The sequence below is a fragment of the Lutra lutra genome, chromosome 2, assembly GCF_902655055.1.
Source record: "Lutra lutra chromosome 2, mLutLut1.2, whole genome shotgun sequence".
In the NCBI taxonomy this organism is placed as follows: domain Eukaryota; kingdom Metazoa; phylum Chordata; class Mammalia; order Carnivora; family Mustelidae; genus Lutra; species Lutra lutra.
The window spans coordinates 118,454,308-118,471,808 of record NC_062279.1 but is presented as its reverse complement, the minus strand read 5'-3'; the positions used below and the strand labels follow the sequence as shown (position 1 = coordinate 118,471,808).

At 36.7% G+C, this 17,501-nt stretch overlaps 1 protein-coding gene across 3 annotated transcripts in view; it reads right to left on the bottom strand.

The window, feature by feature from the left end:
* The window catches only part of USP53 (ubiquitin specific peptidase 53), a 65,904-nt gene that overhangs the window by 7,389 nt on the left and 41,014 nt on the right, over window positions 1-17,501 (bottom strand). For all 3 annotated transcript variants that reach the window (XM_047718323.1, XM_047718325.1, XM_047718326.1), the window contains 5 exons: window positions 11,786-11,948; window positions 10,640-10,789; window positions 8,986-9,132; window positions 6,971-7,706; window positions 5,793-5,869 (listed from right to left, as the gene is read on the bottom strand). In XM_047718323.1, coding sequence (XP_047574279.1) covers window positions 5,793-5,869; window positions 6,971-7,706; window positions 8,986-9,132; window positions 10,640-10,789; window positions 11,786-11,948 — 1,273 coding nt within the window. The remainder of the gene's footprint in view (window positions 1-5,792; window positions 5,870-6,970; window positions 7,707-8,985; window positions 9,133-10,639; window positions 10,790-11,785; window positions 11,949-17,501) is intronic.

Below are 17,501 nucleotides of genomic sequence, written 5' to 3'. Positions count from 1 at the left end.
TTGAAATTTTAATATCACTATGGCAGGCATTCAACCAAGTGGTTTGACTTCAGAATTCCAACTAACTTAAAAATAGATGTGTTATTTTTCTCTTCTGCTGACATAAACATCCATGTGTCTTTACTGGGAATTTTGGCTCCAGGTTCTTTGCAAATCTAAAATGGTCTGATTTTTACACTTGGCACAGAAGACACCTTAACATCAAGGCAAGAAGCTTTAGTTAATAATACTAATTTTGATACTTTATTTTTTTAAAAAGCCCAATAGTGAAATAGTTAAAAAGCCCAAAATATATGTTTCATCTGAAAAGATGATCTATATTTAAAATAGGCTTAGGCACCAATAAAACCAAACTGCTGTTCTAGACAATGTAATCTTCACTCTTGTATAGAGGGATTTCAAAATATAACAGCAAAACTACTATTACAAAGCCTAAACATACAAGAGCAATAATCTAATCAATGATTTGATTTACAGTTTAAAAAGGTATTAATAGGGGCGCCTGGGTGGCTCAGTGGGTTGGGCCGCTGCCTTCGGCTCAGGTCATGATCCCAGGTCCTGGGTTCGAGCCCCACATCGGGCTCTCTGCTCAGCAGGGAGCCTGCTTCCTCCTCTCTCTCTGCCTGCCTCTCTGCCTGCTTGTGATTTCTCTCTGTCAAATAAATAAATAAAATCTTTAAAAAAAAAAAAAAAGGTATTAATAAAATTTGAATACTTTGGAAAAAATCACAAGATTTTAACTGGCCTCTTTACCTTCTTTGTTTCATTTTCCTTCTACCTCCAGAGATCTTACTCCATCAATTACTGGTCTGTTCTATTGTTATCTTAGCATCTTTCTTTTCTCTTAAGCATCATTAGTTCCTTATGCTCTGAAACATAAATGCAAAACTAAGCTCTTGGTTGCTTCTTTGTCCTCTAAGTACTGCTTCTTTGAACAGACATTTCTTTACTTCTGTTTCATTAACTTTACATTGTACTATAATTTCCTAAGACATTTTATTTGAAAATAATTTCAAAAAGTTCAGAAAAACCAAGAGATTAAACTACTACAAAAATTACCTGTATATCCTTTGCCCAGATTCACCCATTAACATTTTTTTCTGAACCACTTTAAGTTACAAACATCATGGCCCTTTACTATTTCTAAATACTTCAGTCTACCTCAAGCTTGCTCCTATTTCTAATGTTCCTCTTATACTGCTTTTCCTCTATCACTAATGACTTACTAACTGCTAATCAGACCTGCATTTTTTTTTTAAAGATTTTTATTTATTTATTTATTTGACAGAGAGAGATCACAAGTAGACAGAGAGGCAGGCAGAGAGAGAGAGAGAGAGAGAGAGAGGGAAGCAGGCTCCCTGCTGAGCAGAGAGCCCGATGCGGGACTCGATCCCAGGACCCTGAGATCATGACCTGAGAAGGCAGCGGCTTAACCCACTGAGCCACCCAGGCTCCCCAGACCTGCATTTTTTAATCCATATTCTACTCAATCTGTGGCAACCTATCTTCTTGAAATTCCCCATTTTCCTGGTTTCCCTGTGATAATCTTCTCTCCTTTTTCTTCCTCATCCTTTTAGCTACTCCTCATACTTCCCAAAGTTGCTCCTTCTCTCTATCCTTAGCTCATCTCTCTTATTTAGCAAACCCCACGTTTTTTCCTTTGTCTATTTTTTTCCTTTGTCTCCCTTTCTCCTGAGTGATGCAGTCCATGTCTATGGCATTCAATTCCCATATATGTGGCTGGTTACCGAACGAATCATCTCTCTTGAGTTGTAGACATATGTCCTTAACAGCCTAATAAATCTATTCACCTAGATGATAAATCAAAAAATAAATCTGGCATCTTCCTCTCATCCCCCAAAAGTTGTTTCTTCTTCCTATATTCTTTGATTTGGTACATTGTGATCTACTTATGTAAGTCTCAACAGCTATCCCCAGCTTCTCCTCTTCCTCCCTTTTGTACATATGTCATAAAAACTGACTCCACTGTCTATACTTTCTTATAAACTCTCAAATCTTCTTTTGTGATATTGGTACTGCCTTAGTTTATGTCCTCACCTTTTCTTTCCAGGCTGTTCAAACAGTCATCTAACTACTGTTTCTCTCACTGCTCCAAATTCACTCTCTACATTGCCACCAGTCTTTCTGAAATGCGAACTGGAGTGTATTACTCTCCTTGTCCTCTGGTGCCTTTCCACTTACTATAGGATTTAAAAATAGCATAAAAGTTTCATCATGATTTGGCTTCTGTCCACTCTCTTAACTATCATCTTACAATTTCCATATATGCTCTCAGCTTTGCATAGACCAAACTACCTGTATTCTTACAATATATGATATTTTCTCCCAACCATGTAGTTTTGAACATATAAAGTCTTCTATCTTGGATGTCATTTAAGGCATCTGAAATCCTCCTGATCAGTGACCCATTTTAAAAGAGGAGCTACAATAATCTAAATGGCACTGTGTAAATTTGAACAATGTTCCCAAATAATGGCTTTAGGCAGCATTCAAACCCATAATGACATAGGCAGAGAAACCTATGTAAAATCTTCGTCAACGAAAAAAATACCAATGAAATAATTACAATGGCACTACTATAGATTTTTAGTTCTCTGACATCAAGCAAACTTGTTTGGATTGTGTTAAAACTCACTTAAATATCAAAGAAAATATGAAAATAAAAAAAATTTCTAAAGCTCTTTAGCTTTCTAAATCTGTTAGCTATTTATAGAAAGTAATTCTTCAGGCCAATAAGTGTGCCCCCATTTTACAAATGAGTAGGAGAAAAGTCATGCCCAAGAAAGTCATACCAAATCACAAAGAATTAAATTGTGCCTTACTGAAAACAAAATCCACACAGGGTATGTTTTTAGCTTGGGGAAAAAAAAATTCCTATACCACCTTCTCAAAGGGTCAGGAGGGGAATGCAAAGAGACACCATAAGGCAGGAACATTAACAAAGATTCTCAAAGCAAAGACCAGCTTAAAGAACTATGGCAGGCTTTGACATTTCTAAATAAGAAATAATTTTAACATAATACAATTTTTTTAAAAAGATTTTATTTATTTGACAAAGAGAGACACAGTGAGAGAGGAAACACAAGCGGGGGGAGTGGGAAAGGGAGAAGCAGGCTCCCCGCTGAGCAAGGAGCCCAGTGCAGGGGTTCCATCCCAGGACCTTGGGATCATGACCTAAGCTGAAGGCAGACACTTAAGGACAGAGCCACCCAGGTGTCCCTTAACATAATTTATGTGGTTAAATAAGTGGGCTACACAAAACCACAAAAAGAAACAACTGCACACTCATTAGTGATTAGTGATGATAATTATCAAAACAAAATCCCAGAAAAGAGCAAGTGTTGGTGAAAATATCAAGTTGGAACCCTTGTGCACTGCTGATGGGAATGTAAAATAACCCAGCAGTGTAGAAAACAGTGTGGTGTGGTGGTTCCTCAAAAAAATTAAACACAGGGGGCGCCTGGGTGGCTCAGTTGGTTAAGCAACTGCCTTCGGCTCAGGTCATGATCCCAGGGTCCTGGGATCGAGCCCCGCATCGTGCTCCCTGCTCGGTGGGGAGCCTGCTTCTCCCTCTCCCTCTGCTGCTCTGCCTGCTTGTGTCTCTCGCTCTCTCTGTCAAATAAATAAATAAAATCTAAAAAAAATTTAAAAAAATATAAAAAATTAAACACAGGGATGCCTGGGTGCCTCAGTTGGTTAAGCAGCTGCCTTCGGCTCAGGTCATGATCCCAGCGTCCTGGGATCGAGTCCCACATTGGGCTCCTTGCTTGGCAGGGAGCCTGGTTCTCCCTCTGCTTCTACCTGCTGCTCTGTCTGCCTGTGCTCACTCTCTCTCCCTCTCTCTCTCTGATAAATAAATAAAATCTTAAAAAAAAAAAATTAAACACATAATTACCAGAGGATCCTGCAATTGCACTTCTGGGTATATACTCAAAAAGAAATGAAAGCAGGAGTCTCAGATATTTGTATACCAATGTTCATAGGTATACTCACTATAGCCAAAAGACAGTAACAACCCAAATGTCCATCAGTAGATGAATGGATAAACAAAATGTGTTATATAATGTAACATTACTCAGCCTTAAAAAGAAATTAAATTCTGACACATGCCACAACAGGAATGAACCTGAGGACATTATGTTAAATGAAATAAGTCAGTCACAAAAAACAAGTACTGTATGATTCTATTTATCTGAGGTATCCAGAGTAGTCAAATTCATAGAGACAGAAAGTAGAATGGTGGTTACTGGGGGCTGGGAGGGAGGGGGAAATAGAGAGCTGTTTAATGGCACAGAATTTCAGTCTGAGAAGTTGAAAGAGTTCTGAAGGTGGATGCTAATGATGGTTGTAACAATGTGAATGTTCTTAACAACACTGACCTGTCACTTAAAAAATGATTAGAGTGGCATATTTTGTTATGTGTATTTTATCACAATAAAAAATATCTTTTTTTCCACAATAAAAAAAATATTTTTAAATAGGTTACACACACACTCTTTCATATTAAATGGGGAAACCCACTGCAAAGCTCTTACAGCAATGCATTCTTGACCATCAAAATCTCTCTGGTGTTGTGTTGTTAGTACTATCAGGAAGCAAGCATCATTTTGTAAAAAGTACTGAACTTGTAGTTATTGTTCAATTTCACCGACTTCTGCTGTTGATTTCTGGCCAGCCCTTTACTGTTTCCTGTAATACTTGCTTACCAGACTTATCAGATTTTTAAAAGAGGCGAGACATTTTATATAGGAAAGGAAGGTTATTTCCTTAATATAAGTGTTTCCTTCTGATATTATACCACTTGATAAAAACAAAATAATTTAACATTTAATCATATTCAAAGTCTGTAACCTTAAAATAATCCCCACAAAAGCCTTAAGAATGATAAAGATTAAAAACAAACTTTAAAATTTGTTCTTCATGGCTATTTTTATTGTGAAAAATTTTATCTCTTCTAATCCTCTGAATTCTAACATTTGAAAATACTGTTTTTGATTGCAACCTCAATAATCCCCTTCCTCATCCTTTTCCTTCATCCTTCTCCCCCAAATCCTTCAGGTATATCCTCTCATTAGCAGCCTGAATTCTGTACACATTCAAATATGCTGTATGTGGGTAATGGATCACCTATAATAATGCCACCCCAATATAATTACTACTTCCAAACTGAACTTTTCCAACAGGTTGCTTATCCATTTTTCTATCCTGTCCCTAACTCCTATGGCAGACATTAGGACTGTCCAACACATTTCAGATCCCCTTCCAGGCACAGGTTAAGACTGTACTTTTCCACCCTCTTTGAAATTAGGCTTATCTGTAAGACCTGCCTCGGCAAATGAGATGTGAGTGGAAGTACATGTATCACTTCTGGGTTGAAGTTTTAAGTGATTGTTGTGTCCTCCTTCAATCTCCTCTCCCCACAATACCGCAAGGTTCAGAGAAGCATCTATGGAGATGGAGTCTCATTAGCGTGGGGCCCTGAGTGTAGTAAGAAGAGGCTCTATGAGGACCTCCACTGGTCATATACTATCAACAGTTATTACCACTGTGTATCCTAGACCCAGCCTATCCTGACTGACACACTCCCCTCTTTGCCAGTTCCCTGAAGTGGCTACTCCCATCCTTTCAAAGCCTTTAAAAGCATGAACTCTATCAACTTCCATCCCCGTTACTCGTATCTTATCAGTAACAGGACCGTTCTTAGATTCTTTATTCTTATTACAACTTATTCTTTACAGCTACTATTACAATATATGTAAGTAAAATTTTACCTTCAAAGTAGTTTTTGCTCTGTTGGGAGGAAGAGCTGACACATTCTATATTTAGGTTGTTTGTCTTCACCTGGTCACTAAAACACAGAAGAAAACATACACCAAATACATCAGCTATCATGAATTATTACTTTAGTTAGAATCTGAGAAGAAGAAAGGAAATAACACATGTTAAACAATTATTATATGACATGTGTTGTTCTAGGGGATTAATCTGCATTATTTAATTTATATCTCCACAACAACACTTAAAAGTAGTTATTATCCTCATTTTATAATAGGCGATTAAGGTTGTCAAAGTCAAATTCATTTGCCCAATACTTAAAATCCAAGTCTATCTGGTTGCAAAGCCCTGATCTTTCTACTACCCTAGGCTACCCCTTTCTGAGATGTGTTATGAAATTACCCTGCCAAACAAAAAAGTTTTCTGAAGTCCTTATTGCAATGATTATTTTAATAAAATACTAAACATTTGATTTTTGCAAATCTGGCTTTTTAATAATAAATGTGATCAAAACACCAGCTAATAACAAATTAAGATGTCTTAGGTAGGTTAAAAGCAGAAATTGCGACTAAATTGCGACTAAACTGATGTAAGAAATCAGCCAATTAAGCTGTGGACATATTTTAGAGGTTACAAAGAAAAGGGCAAATGTACTGCTAACAATAATATACAAATACATTCAGAATTAATTAAAAATTAATTGAACACAGACTTAGCTATTTGGCTGCATTCTTTTATATTTGCTAAAGGAAATAAATCTCTCTTCCATGAAACTGGCTATGAAAGTAGAAAATATCCCAGCTCTGAGTTACCGATGTTAGAGATGGGATAATGGACATTAAAGAGACCAAAGAATTAAATAATTAGCTTAATGACCGAGATGCAGCCAATTTAAACTATGATTTGAAACCTGCAGTATGTATTAATAGTTATCAGTGGCAACAATAACAATGTATTTCTGTACTTCTAAAATTTCCTAAAAATGTTTTTGGAATCAGGAAATAAATATTAAAAATAAAACCCCTGAAATATCAAATAACCTGCAATATCTCAGGTCTCTTCACTCTGCAGTCAAGCTCTTTCCATTACACTTAATTGAACCCAGACTTTGAAATGACTTCACATAACAGGAGAGAATGATGGGGAAAAATCATTCAGTTAATATGCGCATTACCTGCTGGATACTGTTTCTTTAACACCACTGATATCCGTTACTGTGCCATTTCCATCGATAACAGGTGAATCCAAATTAGCAGATCCATTACTGACGTGATCACTACTTTCGTATCCAGACTCAGTCCTTTGCATCTGCCAATTGTCACCATGAACTTTTTCTTTGAGGCCTTTATTTTTCTCTGCTCCTTTTCCATTAGATTCAAGGGAACTCCTGCTTCCTATTTCCTGCTTCATTTCATCTTCATATATGGTCATTAAACATTTTTGCTTTAGGTTGTCTTTTGGCCAATTGTTAAAGGTCTGATCTTTGCTACATTTAGGTTTGTTACTGATACTTGGTTTATGTCTTGGACTATTCTGCCTTTTTTCACTTTCATTAAAAATACTATCAACATTTAATGTTTCTCTCATAGGTTTCCAACCTCGGGTCCGGCTTTTACTGCTGCCACTATAGCTGCTTCCTTTATCCCTAGAATCTTGGCTGCTGTCTGTATCATATCCAGTGCCACTGTCACTCTTAACTTTGCCAGTTACTTTCTCTCCTGGGGCAAGAATCTGGGATTTACTTGAACCCAGTGTTTGTGCAGAAGCTCGACTCTGATGGGCAACTCGGTCATGTTTACATGGTCCTCTTCCTTGACTATGATAGAGATGTGGGTTTCCATATTGTCTAAAGCCATTTGGGGCAGGAGGTGATCCAGACTTGAAATGTGGAAGGTCTTCATCAACCAAATCTTTAAATAATTAAATAAAGATACAAATGAATACTCTTCAGAGATATTTTTTAGTTACAAGCCAAATACCTTGTTTGAGAAGAAATGTTAAGCAGTAATAAGTGAATAGTAATTATAAGATTCATATTATATCACATAGTGATTTGACATTGAAAAGTGTTTTCCTGGGCGCCTGGGTGGCTCAGTGGGTTAAGCCGCTGCCTTCGGCTCAGGTCATGATCTCAGGGTCCTGGGATCGAGTCCTGCATCGGGCTCTCTGCTCTACGGGGAGCCTGCTTCCCTCTCTCTCTCTCTCTCTCTCTCTCTCTCCGCCTGCCTGCCTCTCTGTCTACTTGTGATCTCTCTCTGTCAAATAAATAATAAAATCTTTAAAAAAAAAAAAAAGAAAAGAAAAGTGTTTTCCTCATTCTCTATGTTTATGAGAGGCATTTGTAAAGTAAGCAGTTATATACTGATTTTAAAAAATGACCTCTAAAGTAGATCATAATTAAAGCTTTAAAAAAACAAACAAACAGTATTCTATCTCACTCATCATTAATGAAAATTATAATAATAAAAGTATTTTCCATCTCTTATACTGGTAAAGATTTTAAGTTTGTTAAGCCAACTTCTGCTAAGAGTGTGAAGAAGCAGATAATCACTCAGTCAGTGGGAGTGCAGACTGGTTCAGTCTTTTAGGAGAGCAGGTGAGCCACAGCCATCAAAATTAAGAATAAACACTCCTTAACCCAGCAATTCTCCACAAAAATTTCATGCTATACACAAAAAAGTACACAAAGGTGCATGTAAAAGGATATCACTGCAGCAAAAATCTTAAATCAGGTTTCAAAGTCTAGCAAGGATCATTTAAATTATGGTATGTCCATAAAGAAAAGAGGATAAAGCCATAAAGAGTAAGGCATGCTCATAATGAACTGCACACTATTAACAGAGGGAAAGTGAGAGGCTGCTTTTCTCACATAATTTTATAACCTTCCTTCTTATTTGAATGTACCATATGGGGGAACTAAATGTGTAACTAAAAGGAAAGTTAAACCATCAAAACAAGCACAAGTATTCCAGGCCAGAATTAAGTAAGAACCAGAAAAATTGCGTATTTATAGATTTAATAGGTATATTAAAGACATCATATTGAGATATGTAACATAACATGTAAACAGATATATATAACAAATATGAATAAATTATATTAAGTTGTATTAAAGTTATAAAATCTAGTTTAAAAATAAGATCTTAGCAACTCCTTTTCAAATGAATACTATTAAGCTCTTAAACTTACCTCTGTGTCGGCCCAAATCTTTTCTTTGTTCCCTCTCCAAATCTTTCCTTTGTGAGGAAAGTATGTTCCTCTGTTCAATGGCTTTTAAAGCACATTCTCTGGAAATGTCTTTTATTTTTTCCCTTTGATCACTGTGACTTAACTTAACTGTAAAAGAAATCATTCTTATAAATGATATAGATCAGTTTTCAAATTGCTCAAAAGTACGAACTGAACTATAAAAATTTTAAGATGCTATATATTTAAAACAAAATATAAAGTATACTATGAACTCATTTTTATGTTTAACCAAAAAACTCAATGTGATTTATCCTCACACTGGAGATGGATGTTGGCTTTTAAAACTTCTTGTATAGCTCCTAAAGCCAGGTAAAGGAAAAAAGAGATCTTGCACTGAAATAATAAAGGCTGAAGGTGAGTGGTCACTATGTGTGACTATTATAAGTCAGACACCATTGTAAGTCTTAACTCATTTAATTCTTTGAGGTAGGGGCAATTATTGTCTCCACTGTGGATCAGGAAACTGAGGCAGAGAAAAGTTAAAAATTTGCCCAAGTTCACAAAGCTTGTAAATTTGGAAATTGGCTTATGAACCCAAGTTGCCTGGTTCTAATGTTTGTGTTTGTTATCACATACACAGTTTCTGGGCTTAAAAGTAGTTATCTTTCGACAAACAGCTTACTCTAAGAGTATGACAACACAGATGGTAAAAGGTATAGTTCCATTAAGAACTTTTAAAAGCATTTATTGTAGTTCTTTATTGATGACAACTGTTAATCCTGGATCCTACCACCCTTGATTAAATGGATTAGTTTTATGGTTAGACATTACTTCATCAATGTATTTTACTTTATTTATTTATTTGACAGAGAGAGAGAGAGAGAGAGATCACAAGGAGGCAGAGAGGCAGGCAGAGAGAGAGAGAGAGGGAAGCAGGCTCCTGACCAAGCAGAGAGCCTGACACGGGCCTCAATCTCAGGATCCCAAGACCATGATCTGAGCCAAAGGCAGAGGCTTAACCCACTGAGCCACTCAGGCACCCCTCATTAATGTATTTTAAAGCTGCTTATAAAATCATCCTGAACATCCACCTACTCGGAGTTCAATGTATTTCTAAACCATAACTATACACACCATGCTGCAATGTCTCAATTTGGACCCAAGTCACAGAACTTGGTTTGTGAAAATTAAAGTTGTGGGATGACAATAAGAAGACAGAGTTGAATAAAAATGAGGTTAGGTACAAATTACAACTATAATAACTTTGAACTCCTACTGTTGCATTCACTAATGGTTAATTTAAATTTAGCATATGTGCTAAATTATTAACTCATGTTTTTCCCCTCCAAGTTAATAATTAACTCCTAAGAAGGCCATATTATGACTTTCTTTGGTAACCGTCCAGATTGCCTCCAGCCTACTACAGCTCTGAGAGTATGGAGAAACCCAAATAATAGTCAAGTCCAGTTCAAATCAAACTACAAGTCTGAGAGAAATGTGTAAAAGACAAAATTTTGTTATCTAGTTGTAGGGGAAGTCAGTTAAGCACCCTCTTTTTCTATGGTACTTAACAGAAATTACAGATTCAGTAAAAAGGAAAGGGGGAAGCGTAATTATTCAGGGACAATGTGAAAATGACAATTTAAACACATACCTGGTCCTCTACCACTTGTTTGAATGTGGCTCCGGCTAAATGATGAAATATTATCTGTTTGAAGTTTCTGATTTTCTCTCTGTTTCGCCTGATCACCAAATCCATTTTCTTTTGAATTATCTGACTTATAAATTGAGGACTTTTCACATCCTTAAAAGATAAACAAAAATGTATTATTCCCATCCTCCTCCCCACCAAAAGAAAAGAAGTCTGAATCTTTTTTTTTTTTTTTTTTTAAAGCAATTTCTACACCCAATGTGGGGCTTGGGCTCACAACCCTGAGATCGAGTTGCATGTTCCACTGACTGAGACAGCCAGGCTCCCCTGAATCTTTTTTTTTTTTTTTTTTAATGTGGTGGATAACTGCTTATAAACTCAAAGGACTGACATTTTTGAAGGATTTCTACCTGCTTTGCAATACATTAAAAATGGCCTATGGGGGCGCCTGGGTGGCTCAGTGGGTTAAAGCCTCTGCCTTCGGCTCAGGTCATGATCCCGGGGTCCTGGGATCGAGCCCCGCATCGGGCTCTCTGCTCAGCAGAGAGTCTGCTTCCTCCTATCTCTCTCTGCCTGCTTCTCTGCCTACTTGTGATCTCTGTCAAATAAATAAATAAAATCTTTAAAAAAAAAAATGGCCTATGTCCTTTGGACTTTTTTAGTGTAGAACTCACTTTAACTCTCAATTGTATTGCTAGAAAGAGCTTCCAGTCAAGTATCCCCTTCTGTGCCTATTACCACAGAAGTGGGTGGTTCCTGAGGGTGTTTCAGAGGCCACTGGTGAGGAAAGGCTTCTTTATGAAGATTAACTCAAAATAATTTAATTTTTCTGAACTCTGCTTTACTGAAATTAAATTTTGAGATTATTCTCAAAATTAATTTTATCTTCACTATATTAATACTTAATGACTATGATACTACAAAGAACACTAAAAAGAACTTTTAAAAATTACCCATATTTGAGGCACCTGGGTGGCTCAGTGGGTTAAAGCCTCTGCCTTCGGCTCTGGTCATGATCCCAGGGTCCTGGGATCGAGCCCCACATCGGGCTCTCTGCTCAGCAGGGAGCCTGCTTCCCCCTCTCTCTCTGCCTACTTGTGATCTCTGTCTGTCACATAAATAAATAAAATCTTTAAAAAAAAAAATTACCCATATTTCCTGCAACGGATTTATAATGTGACCAGTTGATGACCTGCCTAAGTGCATCTTCCGTAGAAACTGCTGTGCCATCGGGGTTTGCATAAAACAAAAGCAATGGCTGGAAATGACATCGGATACATTTGGAGACCACATCCTTCCATCTAGTCCCAACCTTCAAAAAAAAAAAAAAACCACAATGAATAAAAGCAAGACAAAATCGTGTAATCAATGTGTTACATATTTGAATAGCAGAGACTAAATTAATTTGTATATTAAAAAATTTTAAGGAATTCAGACACTAGCAGTTAAATGTTCATATTATAGGATTACTTTTGTTTTAAACTAGTCTAATAAACATCTTTTCAACATTATTAAAAATTGAGAAAAATTGTACACACTATATCAAGATTTAGACTACCAAATTTTTTTTTTGCTTGATGTTCATTTTAATTTTTAATTTTTTTATAAACATATAACGTATTATTAGCCCCAGGGGTACAGGTCGGTGAACTGCCAGGTTTACACACTTCACAGCACTCACCATAGTACATACCCTCCCCAATGTCCATAACCCCACCACCCTCTCCCGACCCCCCTCCCCACTGACAGCCCTCAGTTTGTTTTGAGATTAAGAGTCTCTTATGGTTTGTCTCTCTCCCGATCCCATCTTGTTTCATTTAATCTTTTCCTACCCCCCCAAGCCCCCCATGTTGCATCTCCACTTCCTCATATCAGGGAGATCATATGATAGTTGTCTTTCTCCAATTGACTTATTTCGCTAAGCATAATAGCCTCTAGTTCCATCCATGTCATTGCAAATGGCAGGATTTCATTTCTTTTGATGGCTGCATAGTATTCCATTGTGTATATATACCACATCTTTTTTATCCATTCATCTGCTGATGGACATCTAGGTTCTTTCCATAGTTTGCCTATTGTACACATTGCTGCTATAAACATTCAGGTGCACATGCCCCTTCAGATCACTACGTTTGTATCTTTAGGGTAAATACCCAGTAGTGCAATTGCTGGGTCATAGGGTAGTTCTATTTTCAACATTTTGAGGAACCTCCATGCTGTTTTCCAGAGTGGTTGTACCAGCTTGCGTTCCCACCAACAGTGTAGGAGGGTTCCCCTTTCTCTGCATCCTCGCCAGCATCTTAGATTATCAAATTTTAAAAAGCTTTTCTACGTACAAGGTTGATTGACAAAAATTTAAAGGTAATTTAATGGAGAACTATGAGTCTACTCAACAAGGTGCTGGAACAACTGGATGGCCATATGAAAAAATGAAGTTTGACACCACTACACATAAAGCACAACAATTAAATCAGAATGAGTCACACAAAAACTTAAAGCTTATAGAAAAAAAAACAAAAGAGAAAATCTTAACAACCTTGGAGAAGATAAAGATTTCTTACTACATCAAAAAGGGGCGACTTGGGGGGCTCAGCTGGTTGAGAATCTGACTCTTGATTTCGGCTCAGGTCATGACCTGGGGATCATGGGGTCCAGGGCTCTGTGATAAGGTGGAGCTCGCTTGACATTCTCTCTCCTTTTCCCTCTGCCCCTCCCCCTACTTTTCAACATGCACACACACACTCTCTCTCTCTTAGAAAAATAAAACAAAAGAAGATAGGATATCAAACAAACCACAGAAGAAAAAAGTTATAAAATGGGATTCATATAAAAATAAATTAATAACTTCTGCTGTTTAAAGGTTACCATTAAGAAAATGAAGAAAAGAAGTCACATACATCGAATAATGGACAGATGAGCAGAATGAAGAATTCCTGCAATTCACTAATAAGAAGATGATCAAATTTAAAATGGGCAAACAACTGAATACACTTCACCAAAAATAAAAAAAAACGAAAGAATGGCCAATTAGCACAAAAAGGTACTCAAAACATTGTTAATCATAAGTAAAATGCAAATTAAAACCACACTGAAATAACACTGTACTTTCTTTATAAGGGCTAAAATTAAAGAGTATCAACATAAAACTTTGCTGAGAATGTGGAGCAACTGGAATTCTCATACACTAACAGGAATGTGAATTGTTAGAATCACTATGAAGATCATTTTGCCAGTTCCTTATAAAGTTTAACTACACTTATACAACCCAGAAGTTCCACTTCTGAATATCTTTATATATATATATATATATATATATATATATATATATATTTTTTTTTTTTTAATTGGGGGGAAAGGGCAGAGGGGAAGAGAGAGAATCCTAAGCAGGCAACACATCTGGCACAGAATGCAACGTGGGGCTTAATCTCAAGAACCTGAGATCATGACGTGAGCTGAAATCAAGAATCTGATGCTTAACTGACTGAGCCATCCAGGTGTCCCCACTTCTGAGTATTAGCTAAGAGCAATGGGGAAAAAAAAATCATGTTCACTTAAAAACTATTCATAATTCAAAAGGTAAATGGATAAATTGTTATATAGGCATGTAATGGAACACAACAATAAAAATGAACCACTAACAGAACATGAATCTTAAAAGGCATTATGCTTGGTAAAGGAAGCCAAACACAGAGAAATGAGACTGTGAGACACCATTCTTATAGAATTATAGATCTTATAATTATAGAATGAACCAGACTAATCTATAGTGAGATCGGTGATTTCCTGGAGCCCACTTGACCTTGCTGCTAGGGTGGGGGGGGTACTGGCAGTAAAGGGACATGACAGAATTTTCTGGGTGATAACTGTGTAGGTTACATAGGTGTGTACACATTTGTCCATACCTATGTATAGGTGCATTTTAATGTTTGTAAACTATACCTCTAAAAAACTGATTCAAAACAAAATAAAACAAAAACCAACCAAATATAAAACAAAGCATTCTAGAATACTGGCTTTGGTATAAAGAAGAGATCTTTAAAAGTCCTTAAGGAGCTTTCTCAAACCACACATATTTAGCTATTTAACCTTCTTACCTTGGAATCTGAGATACTTGAGGAACTAGAGTAATTTGAAAACAAAACAAACCTAAACCTCAGAGTGACTACACATCCAACTCTTCCTTCAAATTTTGACCATTTAAACTACGTAGATAGAAAGGAGTGCCAAAATATTACTAAACACTGATTCAATGTAGAACTTGCTGATAAACTGTAATATAAAAGTACTATAATATGAGCAAAGTGTTTATTTTAGAATACCCAAATTTTTTCTTTGGTTTATTGAGTAGAATTTACATGGAATAAAACTACTCAGTTATAGTATACCAGTCAACGAATTCTGCCAAATATATACATACAATCAAGTAGCTCCCCCTCTGCAGTGACTGGACCAATGATTTACTGTCACTTTGTTTTTTCCTTTTCATGAGTTTTAATAAGCAGAATCATAGTTTCTTATGTCTCACTTCTTTCATTTACCATATTGCTTTTCAGATTTTTCCACAATGTTGCATGTATCAATAGTTCATTACTTTTTACTGCTGAGTATTATATTCCATTGAATGGTTATACCACACTTTGTTTATCCATTTACCTGTTGACGGACACTTGAGTTGTTTCCAGTTTTGGTTATTATGAACAAAACTACTATAAACATTCAAGTACAAGTTTTGTGTGTTTTTACAGGAGTGGAATTACTAGTATCTATGGTAAGTACATGTTTAAATCATAAGAAATTCATAAAGTTTTCTAAAGTGACTGTTCATTTTATATTTCCATCACTCTTCTGTGAGAGATCTAGCTATTTCACATCTTCACCAACTCTTGGTATGGTCAGTCCTTTTAGTTTTAGCTATTCTTACACATGAGATATAGAATCTCATTGTGAGTTGAATTTGTATTACTTTATACCTAATAATTTACTGAATATCATTTTTAAGGGTAGGGACCCAGCTTCCTATGGTTCTTCACTCTTGACCTCTCTCACACTGAGCCCACAGATTTTTTTAAATTCCAGGATTTTTATTTAATAAAAAACTAAACCTTTATTTTAGTTAAGCAAAAAAAAAAAAAAAAAAAAAAGCAATTACAACTAATAATGCATGCACACAAAAACCTTGCAACTCTTTTTTTCATTTTGATCTCTTTCCTTCTTTCATACCTATGGCTGGACCCCAAATTCTCTTTCATCCCAAACTCCAAAAAGACCTTGTTTTACAGACTCAGACTTGGAAGGCTATGGTGTCTCTCACCCTTCTCTTCTTTCCATGCCTGCTCTCTCTCTTCCTATGATCAGTAGCTGTCTGCCTTCAGCTAGGTTCTCTGGCTACTCAAGTCCTGATGTGTATTATAAAGGTTCAGGTCCTGATGAGCCAAAACGAAATGCACTTCATGTCACAGGAGAGAAGAGAAGAGAAGCCCATGAGGGGATTCTCCTAACTGTGAGGCAAGAAGATGCTGTGAATACTTGTCTCACCTTGCCATGCCAGCTTTCCAGACTGCCCTTAATGTATTCCCAGAAGGCACCAGGGTACTATGCAGTAGTGGATACACCCAAAAACCCAGGAGTTACTCTGGGTTGTGGAATCATTCATTGCTAAATGAGCCCTGAGAAGTCCTCATCCTACATAGTCCTTGTGACAGTACTATTGAGTTTCTTTGCTAATATTAAGATACCTGAGTCAGATTTACTTTTCTCATGACTTTTTCTAAAGGTAAGTAAGGTGAACAACTACAATATGGTGTGACCTTGGTAGCTCTCTGTAGATCTTCCTGGACCTATTTTCCTTTCACTTGACCTTGCTGCTAAAAAAAATTTTGGTAGAGTCAAAACACCAAAAAATACAATACCAACCCTGGAAATAAACCTACTCAACTTTTTCTGGAGGAGAGCATCAACAGTTGTGGAGTCATAGAGGACAGGAGCTCTCAGGGAGAGGGACACATCACAATTGGGCAAAAGGAAGAAGAAAAGGGATGTGGAGACCCTCAAGTTAAATTTATATGTCAAAGTTTGCCTGTGGGGTCCTTATTCCCTCCTTTTCTCTACCTCCATTTCTGGATTAGTATCATAAGGAAAATGGTAGGCAAGCCACATATGTATCGTGAGCAACTGTGTGTATGTGTTTATGTAATTTAATTTTTTTTAAGTTTTTATTTAAATTCCAGCTGGTTAGCGTACAGTGTTAGTCTCAGGTACATAATTTAGTGATTCAGCATTTCTACACAACACCCAGTGCTTATCACAAGTAAACTCCTTTGTCCCTTCCCCTCCTATAACCATCAGTTTATTCTCTACAGTTAAGAGTCTGTTTCTAGTTTTGCCTCTATCTCTTTTTCCCTTTGCTTGTTTGTTTCATATGCTATTTGTCTTTCTCTGACTTATTTCACTTAGGTTAATACTCTCTAGCTCCATCTATCTCATTGCAAATGGCAAGATTCCATTTTTTATGGCTGAGTAATATTGCATTGCATGCATGCATATATCCACCCCACTTCTTTTTTTTTTTTTTTTTTTTAAAGATTTTATTTATTTATTTGACAGAGAGATCACAAGTATACAGAGAGGCAGGCAGAGAGAGAGAGGGAAGCAGGCTTCTTGCTGAGCAGAGAGCCCGATGCGGGACTCGATCCCATGACCTGAGATCATGACCTGAGCCGAAGGCAGCGGCTTAACCCACTGAGCCACCCAGGCGCCCCTCCACCCCACTTCTTTATCCATTCATCATTCGATAACATTTGGACTCTTTCCAAAATTTGGCTATTATTGATAACACTGCCATGCACGTATCCCTTTGAATTAGTTT